Raw genomic sequence first — 15,113 nt, forward strand, 5'->3', positions numbered from 1 at the left:
TATGTTTTTAGAGTAATTTTGTGCGTTTAGTTTGAGGGCCACACAAAATTAGAGGACCTTATGTCATAAATTCTCAAAATATTAGTCTGTGCCCCACTTCCAATACGCTATCCGCTGTTTTTTGGGCCCTTTGTAGTATTAACAAAAAAGTAAAATCTGAAAAAGTTGAATTTTCCTAAATATACCAAGGAAAACGTTTTAAAGTTGAAAATATTACAATTATGAATATTTATTTTTTTAACTTTTTTAAAGAGATTTTTTTTTTTTTATCAATTTTTAAAATAAATGGTTGTTTTCCTTTTCTGTTTAAATATGTTTAATTTTGCCATTATGTACCAGAATTTAACAACAAATATTTGAAAAAATGTTTCTATTGTTTTTGTTCAAAAATGTAAAAGTTTAAAGCCATGTCCCTCTTGTTGATATAATCCTGATATCTATGAGCACAGTGAGCTGGTTTTTGAGTCCATCTTCTTCTTTGTGTTTCTCATCTCAGATTCCTCGAGACTGGATGTCCGAGGATAGCAAACACGTGTTGATCCAGATCCTGTGGGACAACCTGAAACTGCACCAGGAGCCCGTGCAGCCTCTCTACATCCTGTGGAACACGTACAGTGAGTCATGAATGAAAGAATGAGTCGAAAGGACTGATTTCAGCTTCTCTACATGCATTAATAATCAGAGTTCTGACCGTCAGTGATTGTTAGGGACAGGGAGACGAGTCGTACAGCTCTGGCTGCTCCATCAGGCCTTAAACTTGCTGCTCTGGGAATGTTTCATTTGATTTTTCTGAGAACGTATAAATCAAAGATATTCCACAGCTTTAACCTAACTTGTTAAATGCAACATTCTAGGATTTAAAGATACCTGAAGATCTTTAAAGAGGTCAGGAACTTAATATGAACCTGTCTGATAATAATGTGCTGATTTTAACGTCCTAAATCTGTTTTTAATCGTCACTTTTCTCGTCTTTTTTTAAATATTAATTTCTCACAATACAGACTGTTGTTAATATAACAGACAAGAAGCAATACTGAGAATGGAAGACAAAATTAACACTGGAGGAAGGGTTTCAAAAACGTGGAACATCTCTGGAGAATTTAAATGGGAACTTAAGCTCGGCAATTATGAGAACATAGAAAAATAGAAACTTTGCATTGGAATTATTTATTGGAATGATTTAAAAACTTATATCATATGCATCCATGCTGCAGAATAATGCAATTAAAAGAAATAACTTTTCTACAGATTTATATTTAAGTAGAACTTTACAATTATTCATGCTGAATAATAAGCATCTTGTTGTTTTGGACTAGCATAAAGTCTGTGTTCATTTTGACACATTTTGATTCAGAAAAAAAGTCTTTGTTTTAGTCAAAATTTAGTCATCGGGACTATTTTAGTTATACTCACTATTTTAGTTCAGGGGCCAAATACGGAGCAGCTGACCTTAAGTGGGCCACAGCTTTTAGGCTGGAAAATGAGTAATTTCAACATTATTTTGTTCTAGTTTGCACTTAAATAAATTATAAAATATGTACAGCACTGATAATATCAAAGCAATAAGTGACAGATATTAGTCCCTGCCAGATCTTCATTTTAGATATATTTTACATTTTTTAGATTTTGTGGCCAATTTTATGTAATTTGAGGAAATTTTGTGGAATAATTGAAGAAAATTGCAGGATTTTGGGAAAAATATAGTTATTTTAACAATTTAATATAGACAGCGTCAACAGCATCAGGTTTACATAGACAACATATGATGAACGAGCTTCTAGGGAGTGTCAGAGGTCTCGCTGTGCGTCCCGCGCCTCCTGTGTGGCGCCTTTTGACGCTTTTCGTGCGGCGGAAGCTTTTGACGTGCGTCCGTTGCTTCCAACGCGACAATGCTGGATTAGGGATTGTTGAACTTTTGGGGCATATCGCAGCGCGTCGACCAATCAGAAGCTATTGACATATTCAGAACAATGACAAAAATAAACACTAACCGGAGGCAGATGGACAGGCTCTTCTGCTGGAATGGAGCGCCTGTAGTTGGGGGCCTGGTAGGAGATGCGAGCGCGATGCGGGTCAGCAGGTTGTCAAACTGGGCACGGGAGAGACTGATGTAGCGCTGAAAGCGATTTTCATCCGAGCTCAGCTGTGGTAAATCCTGAATTCATCGCCGAGGCTCAAATAAAGCCAAGTCACTCTCTTGATAATGTAGAGCCGATGAACGGGGGTTGGAGAGGGCGTGTTCAGCAAGGAACTCCAAACTTTATTCTCCATTCAACCACACTTCTCTATAGCCCTCTGACATCACAGTGCACACACTGAGTCACACCAAAATACATCCAACCAGAAACACTGCCTTCTCAACACAATGTTCACCACCACTTCACAGTCACTTATCAATTATGAACGTAACTGATCGCCACAATATCATCCATTACATGAACACCACCGGCAGCAGAGTAGCCCCTCCCCTTGACGCGATCTATTCCCAACTTGTTTGGATGAGCGTCCCAAGCATCTTTGACGCTGGTGACAAGCGTATTGATTCAAGTGTCCAACTACGGGCGTGAGGCCTTGCTAATATTGTGGAGTTTCATTGAATTTGTGTATTGTTTTGGAGATATCTAGCTGATATATTTACAACTGAATTAGTTACACAATGATTCATGGTTTCTTTGACTTTTAAACTTTCTCTTGCGGACCAAACTGGGATCCTCAAAACCAGTGGTTCTCAGACTTTTTTGGCTCTAGCACCCCTTTCTCTTATTTCTAAATCCAAGAACCCCCTTTGTCTGACTACAACATTTTGCTTCAAAAACTATTTAAAAACAGTTATAGATCATAACGATGGAATGAATGAGCGATAACACACTTTTTAAAGAATCTCATTTTGTAAATAAGTGGAAAGAAACAGTATTTAATGTTGTGGTTCCCAATCTTTTTATTTGGATTGTGACCCCATTTTAATTTCAATAATTTATGGCGACCCCAAAGAATTAGTTTTTGATCATGTTTGAGCTCAGATGTTTGTTTGTTTTTACTGCATTTTAGTTGAACTAGATTTATATTTCACAAAGGGAAAGTATAGAAATACAGATTGTGTGTAATTTTAATTTTAAAAAATGTACATTTTCAAAAATGCATTTTCATTTTTCAGAAATTTCAGGTGACCCCACATGGGGTCCCGACCCAAAGGTTTCAAAAACACTTTATTTGTTAATTCCCCATTCTATCTCTCTCAAGTACCCCTTGTAGAGACATTGCGTACCCCTAGGGGTACATGTACCCCCATTTGATAAACTCTGCTCTAAAGGGCACTACAAAACGCCTTCATTGACAGACTTACGTACGTGCGTTAGATTGATCAGGAGCCTTGATGAGAGAATACGCGTAAAAACACTTTTAAGTAAAAATCGGAGAATAGGCCCCATTTTTTTGTGTGGGTGTGCGCGTGTGTTAATGGGTGCATTGATGGAGGAGCTTTCTCATGCAGATGGATGATGGTGGTGCTAACCAGCTCTGTCTGCTCTTTGTCTTCCAGGCCTTAATTGTACTCTGTTGTTAGAGAGTGAGTGTTCCTCTCGCTCAGATGAGTCCTCTGTTTATTATGCCCTGTCCTCTGTGTGCGTTTGTGTGTAGTTGTGTAACCCCGCACTGTCGTCTGTGGAGAATCCTCCTCCTCCTTTGTTGTAAAAACCAAAGTGTCACAAATACAGCCCGACTGTATTTGAATGATGGTTTGCACGTCTGGTGAAAGTCCATGTGTGTTTTCAGTGTTGAATTAGACGTTCAGTGCATCAACAACTGCACGATGAACACAAATGGCATCATGACTCATTTTTAGTGCATCCAGTCATATGGAAATTCATCTGTGTGTTTTGAGGAAAAATGCCCAAAATTATGAAAAATGCAGTATCAGAAAATATTGACTATATCAGATAACATGTTTAAGTTTCTCTAAAGCAGTGATGGGCAATTTTTATTACAGTGGTGCCACAAAAATGTATTTGTCTGATCTGAGGGTCACATGATCAACATTTATGTTAATATTTTAGAATAATGACCAATCTGAGCATTAATAAGAACAAAAGGTTTGTGTGTATTTCTGTTGTTTTGTGTGTTTTGTATATTTTTCACTCATTTGATGTGTTTTTATTTTTATTTTTAAATGTTATGTTATTTTTGTTTATTTTGGTAGTCGTTTTGGCAACTTTTTGCATGTGTGGGATTTTTAAAAAACCTTTTGTTTTTCTGTAATTTTGCAGGGGTTTTTTGGTGTTTTTCAGTTATCATTTTGTATATTGTTATTTGTCTGTGTTTTTGTAGTTGTTTTGTAACTTTTGTCATTTTGTATGTTATTGTTGGGAACCGTATAAAATAAGGGCCAGGGTTTGAGGATTAGAAACAATGACGTCCAGCAAGGGTTAGGGTTAACAAGAAAATGTTAATATTTTAGAATAATGACCAATCTGAGCATTAAGAAGAACAAAGGATTTGTGTTTATTTCTGTTGTTTTGTGGTTATGGTTTTTGGAGTAATTTTTAAATTTTTTTTTTTTTAAATCTTTGCATGGGGGGTTTTTTTCCAGTCATTTTTTCTAATTGTATATGATTTTGCAGTCATTTTTTGTGTAGTTTGGTTATCATTTTGTATATTGATCTGTTATTTTTGTGTGCTTTTGTAATTGTTTTGGAACTTTTGTCATTTTGAACTTTAATTTTTTTATTAGACCAAGGGCTGGGGTTTGAAGATTAGAAACATTGACGTCAAACAATCGATTTTGCCTGTGTGTGACCTGAGGACGGCACAGAGAGAAAATGGAATTCAGTCACGGCTGCTGAAACGCAGCTTGTGATTTTAACAACTTCTGAGCTGTGACTCCAAAAAACAAGTGTTAATGGAAACCAGTTTCAAACTTCAGGTGTTGTTTGTTCACGTCCCAGTGCACAGGTTTGTTGTTGCTGAAGGAAAGCCTTCAGGTCTAAGAATGTGAAATTTGTATCAATATGTAACACATATCAATATACCGGAATTCTATCCGTACGCAATGCCCTTCATTGGCCAGTTTAGGTCACGTGATAGGTGCGCCACGTGACCTAAACTGGCCAATGAGGGGCTACTTCCGTTTGTATTAATACGTCAACTACGTTACGGACTAACTAACCCTCAACTACATTACAAACTAACTAACCCTAACCCTAAACTACGTTACGAACTAACTAACCCTAACCCCAAACTACATTACAAACTAACTAACCCTAACCCACATTACAAACTAACTAACCCTAACCCACATTACAAACTAACTAACCCTAACCCACATTACAAACTAACTAACCCTAACCCTAAACTACGTTACGAGCTAACTAACCCTAACCCTAAACTACATTACAAACTAACTAACCCTAACCCTAAACTACATTACAAACTAACTAACCCTAACCCTAAACTACGTTACGAGCTAACTAACCCTAACCCTAAACTACATTACGAACTAACTAACCCTAACCCTAAACTATGTTACGAACTAACTAATCCTAACCCTAAACTATGTTACGAACTAACTAACCTTAACCCTAACCTATGTTACGAACTAACTAACCCTAACCCTAAACTACATTACAAACTAACTAACCCTAACCCTAAACTACGTTACGAGCTAACTAACCCTAACCCCAAACTACATTACGAACTAACTAACCCTAACCCCAAACTACATTACAAACTAACTAACCCTAACCCACATTACAAACTAACTAACCCTAACCCTAAACTACGTTACGAGCTAACTAACCCTAACCCTAAACTACATTACAAACTAACTAACCCTAACCCTAAACTACATTACAAACTAACTAACCCTAACCCTAAACTACGTTACGAGCTAACTAACCCTAACCCTAAACTACATTACGAACTAACTAACCCTAACCCTAAACTATGTTACGAACTAACTAACCCTAAACTACATTACAAACTAACTAAACCTAACCCTAAACTACGTTACGAACTAACTAACCCTAACCCTAAACTACATTACAAACTAACTAACCCTAACCCTAAACTATGTTATGAACTAACTAACCCTAAACTACATTACAAACTAACTAAACCTAACCCTAAACTACGTTACGAACTAACTAACCCTAACCCTAAACTACATTACAAACTAACTAACCCTAACCCTAAACTACATTACAAACTAACTAACCCTAACCCTAAACTACATTACAAACTAACTAACCCTAACCCTAAACTACATTACGGACTAACTAACCCTAAACTACGTGACGGATATTACGGACTAACTAACCTTAACGCTAAACTACGTCATGGACTAACTAACCCTAACCCTAAACTATGTTACGGACAAACTAAACCTCAGCTTAAACTATGTTACGGACTACCTAACCGCACGAAATGGTCATGTGACTTCCGGTAACATCATCTTTTGTACGGATAGAATGCCCGTATATGGATATGTATTATGTACTAGGAATACTTCCGTTCAAATTTCCAGCATGGAGTTTAAAAACTGATTTTATAATGTCGCCTTTGACTGAAAGATGCTTTAACATTTTTTGTTGTGGTAGATGAGTTCGAATGGCTTTGCGTCTGAATCCCAACCAATAACACGGCAAACATAATTTCCACATACACATAGTGGACATCGAGCTGATAACTGCTCAGATACCAAACCACTCAGAGAACCTAACATGTTCAAACCATCCTCACTTGGTATCGATGTTTAGTGTCTGTGTTGCAGACGTGTGTGTAACACAGCTGCTGACCTGTGTGTGTGTGTTTTGTTAGACGTGGGTTATCCTTTGTCCCGGACGGTCCCAGAAGAGGAGAAGCCGTTTAGTGAGGAGCTTCTGCAGAACGTGGTGAGGAGCATCCAGAGGAACGATGTCAGCCGACCGATGGCTCAGCTGCTGCATCTGCTGGGAGCGGCACTGGGAGTCACACGGCAAAGGTCAGAGTGTCAGACTGAGGTTTATACCAGTGTTTTTCAATCTTGGGGTTGTGACCCCATGTGGGGTCGCCTGGAATGTCTAGCAATTGATTAAAAAAAGAAAATTGATTAAAAATATATTATTTAAATTTTAAACAACACAGTCTTTACTGCATTTTATACTTTCACTTTCTCAAATATCTATCTATGTAGAGTAAATTGCATAATAAAATAACTGAGCTGGCACTGGTCACTAATTTCATTTTTTCCATTTATTTATTTAGCACACGCTAAAGAAAAACAACATTAAAGGGTCAAGGAGAGGACAAAGTCCAAAGAGCTTGTATAAGAGTTCTACCCCTTTCAATAAGTACATACACTTTGAAATAAAGGCTAACAAATAAACAGCAGACAAAATGTACAATTAATCTTTGATATATGAGGAAAAATTATGCATAACCAAAGTACACAACAATATCAAAAGACGATGGAAATATTGAACAAAATATGAATTGAAAATCAAAAAAAGAAACTAATTTTAGAAGAAAAAAACTGTCTTTGGGGTCACCAGAAATTTTTGATATCAAAATGGGGTCATGACCCAAAAATGTTTGGGAACCACTGGTTTATGCGAAGGAGGAGTGAGCTGTCTGTGCTGCTGTTTCACTTTCTTGAAACAGCACTTTCTTGAACAGTGTTCTTTGAACACGATCCTCTTCCTGCTCTTAATAGATTAGAGCTAAAACTGGTCACATCAGCACTTTAACTAATTATTTTTCCAAAGCAAAGGTCAGTAGTGCTCACAGAAAAACATACGATTGTGTGTGTTACTGTTTTCTATAATCCAATTTAAAGTTTCGTTAACAACTCAGCTAAGGTAATAAAAAAATACCTTAAACTGTTTTCACTTTTCCATATGGTGTTATTGTTTCTCCTCAAAGTGTAGATTTAGATTAGAATCGTGAAGCATTGACCTTTGTCTGACCTTGACTCTTCTCCCCAGGAGTTTGTACAGGGACATCCTCTTCCTCTCTCTGGTGGCTCTGGGTAAAGACAACATCGATATCGGTAAGTCTGTCTTTTATACTGAAAGGTTTTATATGATGTTATTAATATACGGGCGGATTCACTAAAGGTTTAGTGGTATTAAAATGTGTGCAAACGTCACTCCAAGCGCTAATGAGGAGTACAAATCCCAGGGAATCAGGAGTGCGCAGCCGCTGCGCTTTCTAATGCACCCTCACTCCATTTAACGCGTTTCCCCCTAATGAATATGCATAGTAGGTGGATCTCCCAGGGGGAGCAAAAACATGGGAGGAGGAAATGCAAATACATTTAGGCAAGGGGAACAATGCGATTCATGAAATCTGGTACTGTTTGCGGTGATTGTTTAGTACCAGAAAATTTCTGTCTCACACGCAGGCGATCTGCCGCGGACATGCACCCATCCGTCTCTCACAGTCGCATCCATGCACAATTCTCCACTGCGGGATGAATAAAGAATATCTATCCATCTATCTGCTGTAATACATCTATTTTTTATTCGTTTACTTTACTAACACCTCCAATTCTGCTGCTTCACATTTTTATTTCCGCTTCTACACACTCATGTTCACCCTCCATGTTTAACACATCACGTACAAAACGCTCATTTAAATAAGGACGGTCTGCACCAGTTCTGCTCGTGCACTAATCATTGCTGCAATCTTAGTGAATTCCACGCAGCAGGTGAGGAAACTGTGTCACTAAAGGATTTAGGGAAGCAACTGGTTTACCACCCTTTATTTCAGATCTTAGCCCCAGAGTCTGTTAGGAATACATCATATTTATCAGCCCAATAATGTTTCCTTCCTTCATTTTATTTTATCAGCCCCATTATACAATTTAAACCAGTGATTTGACTGATAACACAGCCCCACCCCTTACCCTTGGCCCCTTGTTCAGCCAGCACTGCTACGTGCTAAGCTAACCAAAGCGTGTGGGACTGGTAGATCATCCCTCATCTGAAAAGATGCGCTAAAAATGACAACAAAAAAATATGAAACAGCCTCTGCACAAACTGTCAAAAAATCAAATTCTGTTCAAGATGGAGACGTTTTTCAGCTTTAAAAACATTACTCAGGTAAACAGTTACATGCCAAATGTACCTTAATGGAATATTTAGTTACAGATCAAACTCAGTCCGTAGGGACATGGATTGGGAACCAGAGGGTTGTCGGTTCAAGTCCCGGTAAGGACCAAAAAAACAGAAGTTGTTCTGGTAGCTGGAGAGGTGCCAAGGCATGTCTCGAGCACTGCCGAGGTACCTTTGAGCAAGGCACTGAACCCTAACACTGCTCCCTTCATTGTAAAGTGCCAGAAAAGCACTATATGACATTGATGTATAATAATAATAATAATAATAATGATAATAAATCTTTGTCAGTGAAAGATTTACGTCTTCATTTGTATTTAAATTCAAAAGTCAAAGAAAAAAATAATTCTCATTTTTAATCGATTACCAGCTATAGAAGTTTAAAATAATTGGTTTTCTTAATGGAAGTAAAAAATCCATGTTGGCACATCACTAGCATCTATCATTTGGTTATTAGCTCAGACTTTCTCAATCAGTGGTCTGCGTACCACTGATGGTCCTCGAATGACCCCTAGTGGTCCGTTTGTTTATTAGGCAAAAATGATTACAAAATTAATATACATTTTTAAAATTTCTCAACTGTTAACAATTGACTCCAAAATGATGTCAATTCTATGTACATTTAAACAGTCGTTAATGAGTGATGTAGGGGCGTTTTACGGATATTTTGTGACACTGACTCGTAGCTACAGGTGTGTGTTTAACCATCTTATGTCAAATTCATAAACGTAGTCAACTGAAAATGGGTCAGTGGAAAAATAGAAGCATAAATGGAATTTATATAACTAATAATATACAGAACTGTTGGTTTTGGAAGACTTAAAGGCTTTATTTCTTTATTGTTGATTGTTTCTGTTTAGTTTATTGTTGTTTTTTTTCTTCAAATTTTTTAGATGCACTATTATTTATGTAAATATTTATTTTAGTTTCTACTGTCTGTTCTTGTATTATTATGTTCCTACAGAAGTGAATTTCCCTTCTAGGGATTAATACATTTTTTTTATTGATTGGTACAGTGCATGTTAATGGACAAACATGGAATGCATGCATGTAAACACGCTGGATTGTTGCCAAAGGCGAATTTCCATCCGTAGTCTCACGGGCTAGGGTCACACAGGGGTCACAAAACATTACACAATAAAATGTACACCTACAGTAAATACATCATTATCTATAAATTATCAAAAGCCCTACGTACAATAATCAAATTAGACTTACAAATTAATTCAGCTTCACAACCACTCATCCATGTTCACTTATGGTTTCTATTCTACGTGTAGATTGGGTTTTCTTCTGATAATAATCAATAACACAATGCCTCGACTGAAGATCCATGATGTGACATTACATTTGATTGGGAAGGAAGGTCTACATTCATCAGCATTGGTTGGTCTGTATCGGCATCTAAAAAGTGAATATCAGACATCCCTAATACATATATATTGTGTATTACAATGTCCTTTCTCTAAAAAACTGATTCATATTTTTGTGCCACTTAAAATGTTCAGCTTTAAGACATTTCCATCTGTTTTCTTCTATATGTTAAGGTTTTGTTTATTCAGACAAGGTTTTTCCAGGAAATTTTATCTCCTGACATGTTTCTACTGTCAACTGCCAGTCTTCCTCAGAGGTGATATGCTTTGATGCATCCCTATAAATTCCCTCATAAAGAATGCATCAAAGCATTTTCTGATGAACTTACTGGAATTAAAATAACTCTTTTTTTTTTTTTTCTCTTTCCGCACAGACGCTTTTGATCGCGAGTACAAGCTGGCGTACGACCGCCTCACTCCCAGCCTGGTGAAGCTGACTCACAACTGTGACCGTCCTCCCAGCACGGGAGTGATGGAGTGCCGTCGGACGTTTGGGGAGCCTTACCTGTGAGCGCTGGTCGAAGCTTTCAGGAGCAGCTCAGGAAACTGGTCAGGAGAATAAACTGTGGGTGAGGGGTGGTAACGTAGACGTAGCACGAGGGACTCGAACACAACACGGTGTTCATGAACACCACTTCATTCTGCACCGCACTGTGGAAATCCACCAGTAACTAAGAGGGTTTTTAAAATGCAACATTTATATTGTATACCACACATTTACAGAGTCATTTTAGCAATATTTTAACTTAATCTATTTATACAACAGTTGTCTTTTTTCCCTGTTGTGTTTGTGTGTTTCTGTGTGTTTTCTGTGTGTTTCTCGTCTCCCTGTTGCAAACTGAGCTCATTTCACTTTTGACGACCTTTTGGTGGTATTTGAATACTTAATATTCAGCTTATGGAATATGATGCTGCAAAAGCATCCATTAGGGATGTCCCGATACAACTTTGTGTTATCGGCGGATATTGATCCTATATCACCACGAATCATGCATAATTTTATTACTTATTTTGTTGTGTGGAATGTTACAAAAGGCTCAATCAAGTGATGTTACTCAGAGAACAATAGTCAGCAACAGTAGGAACGTGATAAACTGACCCATTTATTATTAACCAATTGGTTACATACATTTTAACCTTCAACATAATCTACAGTATTCTACATTTGAATAAAATAAATATAAAATGAATTTGAAGAAATTTGGAAATTTGAATCCGATATTTGTTATCAGGCTGATATCAAACCAATATCCGATATCAATATCAGATCGGTACACCCTAGCATCCATAACATGATGAGCCTATGACCATGAGTAGACCTGTTTTAGTGCAGCATGAACATCTGTTGGATTTGTTCCACATGTGCAGAGATCCGGTTTTTTGATGATCTTTTTGAGTTAAAAAAAAAAAAAAGGCCGACTTTGCAATATCAAGCACTTTATATCATATTAGCCTGTTTTTGTGCTACTTCCCTCATTCTCTAGATTAGAAAACAAAGTACAGTAAGTGTATGTTTAGGTTAACACGGTCACAGATTATTCTGTTGCCACCTTTTTTGGATCAATATCTCTAATTTCTGGTGACCCCCCCAAAGCATTTTTTCACAAAATACGCCAGCTCAGAAATTTTGTTCTTTTCTTTAAACCGCATTTTAGTTTTAACCAGATTTACTTTTGAGAAAGCAGTTGTTTAATATCGTGTGTTGTTTTATTTTGAAAAAGATTATTAATTAAACATTTTAAAATATACTTTTAATCAGTATTTTTTTTATTTCCTTTATACCAATTACTAAAGGCGAGCCTATTGTATTTCAGGCGACCCCACATGGGGTCACAACCCTATCTCTGCAGCAGAAATTAGAAATATCTAATTAAGGTTTTTGGAAATAAAATAATAAATTGAGAGAAAATGAAGATTTGACCTCATAAAAGTACGTTTATACAACCTGGTACGATTAGTTATTTTTAGACTGAAAGACCGACCACACACACACACACACACACACTTCCAGCAGATATCAGGAAATGCTATATTTCCATGCATTTATCTATTTATCTGTTAAAATTTTTGGTCAGGCTGTATTCTAAAGGCATGTAGTTCATCAGACTTTGTCGAGAGCTGCACGATGACACCAGCGTTAGATTCAGGGAGAAATTTTAAACTTGTAGAACATGAGCTCTCCAGGACCTGCTGTAGAATGATGGGAAATATGACACACACACACACCTCTGATCCAGTCGTTTGTTTGAGCCACAGCTGCTTCCTGTGTAACGCGTCTTTTAAAGGCTTTTATTTTGTGCTGTATTTGTGTTTATAACTGTGTTAAATTGTTAATTGTGTAAAAAAAAAATGAAGAGAAAAGAAAAACGAACCACTCGATAAAGTCCAGACAGAACCTCATCCTTTTCCTCCTTCAGGAACTTTTCCTGATCTTTGGTTTTTCTGCAGAATAACAACACGGCAGTTGACGGAGGGCTTTGGAACAGTCTGATGAGTGTCAGCCGAGGGGTTTTAATGTGAAAAGAAGCCAAAACAGGAAGTTGCACTTTGATTTCTGTTAAATAAAATGAATCTGTACAGAGGAAAAGTTTATCAGACTGTTGGTGATGTGCATTTTAAACTTGTCATGATTTGTACTGTTTACCTGCAGAAGTCAGACTGTCGGACTGTTGAACTGTAAATTATTGTAAAAATAAATTCATGTACACTAAGTCATGTGATCGTGGGTTTCCTGATTGAAAATGTCTTTTTGAACCTTTTTGTCTTTTTATTTTACCTGATCTGCCTTTCAGATGGATGACACTTCAGATGAGACAAAACTTCAGTTTAAATTCAACGGTAATGCTTTGACGTTTTATACATAAAGGCTGACATTACGCTGTCGTTATGACATGACACCTGTCATTAGCATGTATAAGGTGTCATGAAGGCTGTCATTAAGTGTCGTTTGTTACCCCTAACCTTAACCCATAAGCCTATCCTCTAACCCCACTGGACCCCTCCACCTAACCCAGAAACAGCCAACATTGCTCCAAAGATGTCATAATTTAGCGAACGACACTTAATGACAGCCTTCATGACACCTTATTCATGCTAATGACAGCGTTATGTCAGCCTTATGTATAAAACTTCAAATAAAGTGTTTGTGGCTTTTAGTTGGAATGTGACGACCCAACCTTTCCTGTCCTGTAAATACTGTAAAACAATCTGCTGTGAATACACAGGTAAATAAATGATTCACTCCTACTCTCAAAGTTCAGATTAAATTACGTTTGCTGGCTAGAAAAATCCTATTCATTCTTTTTTAATTCACGCGAGTTCATTTTGTCTTCATTGTTGATTCATTTATTCAGACAACTATTTTCAGGAAATTTACTTTGATCAAAGTACATTTTTAAAGGGCCCATGTTACGCTAAATCAACTTATTCTGTGCTTTAAACATCATAAAGTGCTATTAGGGCTTCATACACATGCCCAAAGTGTTTTTTCATTGATTCCCTCAATCGTTAGTTAGAGGGTGATTAGCTCCTTTCTTACTGCAGGATGAGCCCAAACACCTCACTCCAATTTGATGACGCGTTCCCACTTTAAAGACGAATTTGACGAGGCACTAAACAGGCGAAGCCGCACCTCCAGGAAGCTCTCTGCCGTGATTGACATGTAAACAAACACGCGCACGATGGTGAGCATTTAAGCGTCCTTCGTGCAGTGCTATGCATGTATTTTCTACAGTCTATGTATGTACCGGTGAACGCAACGCCCCCACGCTCTGTCTCGTGTTTATAAAGCAGAATGTGATGTGAGCTTGTGTGTAAAAAATCCACACGTGAAATAAATTTCACGTCACAAATGATGAGAAAACATTTATAGACTGATATTTACACAAAATTACAGCTGAAAACTTGTAATCTAACATTTATTCACGTTTTTTTAATTACTAGCGTAAATGATCGTTTACAACCACAACTTTACAACTTCTCCAATCTGCCTCTACAGATGCACAAACTACTTTTCTTGTGTGAATCTGCTCTGCTTGAGTTTTGCAACACATTTCGCGAGACTTCTGTACCAAAACTGATTCGTGCTTGTAAAAATGGCCCCTCCCCTCCCTGCTCCCCCGTGTGTGGGATTGACCAATCAGAAGCGTGGATTTGGAGACAGTGGGCTGTGTCTTTTTAGCGCAGCAGCCAGTGATTTGACCGAAACAGTCATTTTTCTTCACTGTAAAGGCAGGATGCTGAAATTTGCCTCCACAGATTGTTAGAAAAAGGTTGTTAGTCATTTATGAACAAAAATAGTCATGGAGAGTGATTCTCCTTGTTGAAATTTAGGTAAACGCTATGTGGAGATGAGGATTGAGAGCTAAACTAAAGATACTTAATATTCTTAAAGTAGAAAAATATTAAAAATGTAAGGATTTTGTAATGGCACAAATAATGTACGAAGCAAAACACAATCAATTGGTCAGAAATATGAAATATCCAACAAATGTTTAGGGCTTTTAATTCAGGAGGATTTTTAACTTGAGAGCTAAAATATGTTTTTGTTTTTTACAATGTATATACTTAAATATTTGACTGTCACTGCATGATCACTTTATTATGGTGCTATTTATTTATGATTTTTAAATGTACTTTGTGCTTTTGTCTTTTA

General features: G+C 37.2%; 1 protein-coding gene across 13 annotated transcripts in view; it reads left to right on the top strand.

The window, feature by feature from the left end:
* LOC114480571 (C-myc promoter-binding protein-like) overlaps window positions 1-13,042 on the top strand; it is a 105,325-nt gene extending 92,283 nt beyond the window's left edge. For 9 of the 13 annotated variants that reach the window (XM_028474827.1, XM_028474901.1, XM_028474893.1 and 6 more), the window contains 5 exons: window positions 497-614; window positions 3,539-3,565; window positions 6,811-6,973; window positions 7,956-8,020; window positions 10,834-11,570. In XM_028474827.1, the coding sequence (XP_028330628.1) occupies window positions 497-614; window positions 3,539-3,565; window positions 6,811-6,973; window positions 7,956-8,020; window positions 10,834-10,970 (510 nt within the window). In that variant the 3' untranslated portion in view covers window positions 10,971-11,570. Of the gene's footprint in view, window positions 1-496; window positions 615-3,538; window positions 3,566-6,810; window positions 6,974-7,955; window positions 8,021-10,833; window positions 11,571-12,907 lie in introns of those variants that run through there. The other 4 variants (XM_028474885.1, XM_028474918.1, XM_028474928.1 and 1 more) reach the window with 2 other exon arrangements.
* Window positions 13,043-15,113: the final 2,071 nt, after the last annotated feature.

The sequence above is a fragment of the Gouania willdenowi genome, chromosome 3, assembly GCF_900634775.1.
Source record: "Gouania willdenowi chromosome 3, fGouWil2.1, whole genome shotgun sequence".
NCBI classification, from domain to species: Eukaryota; Metazoa; Chordata; class Actinopteri; order Blenniiformes; family Gobiesocidae; genus Gouania; species Gouania willdenowi.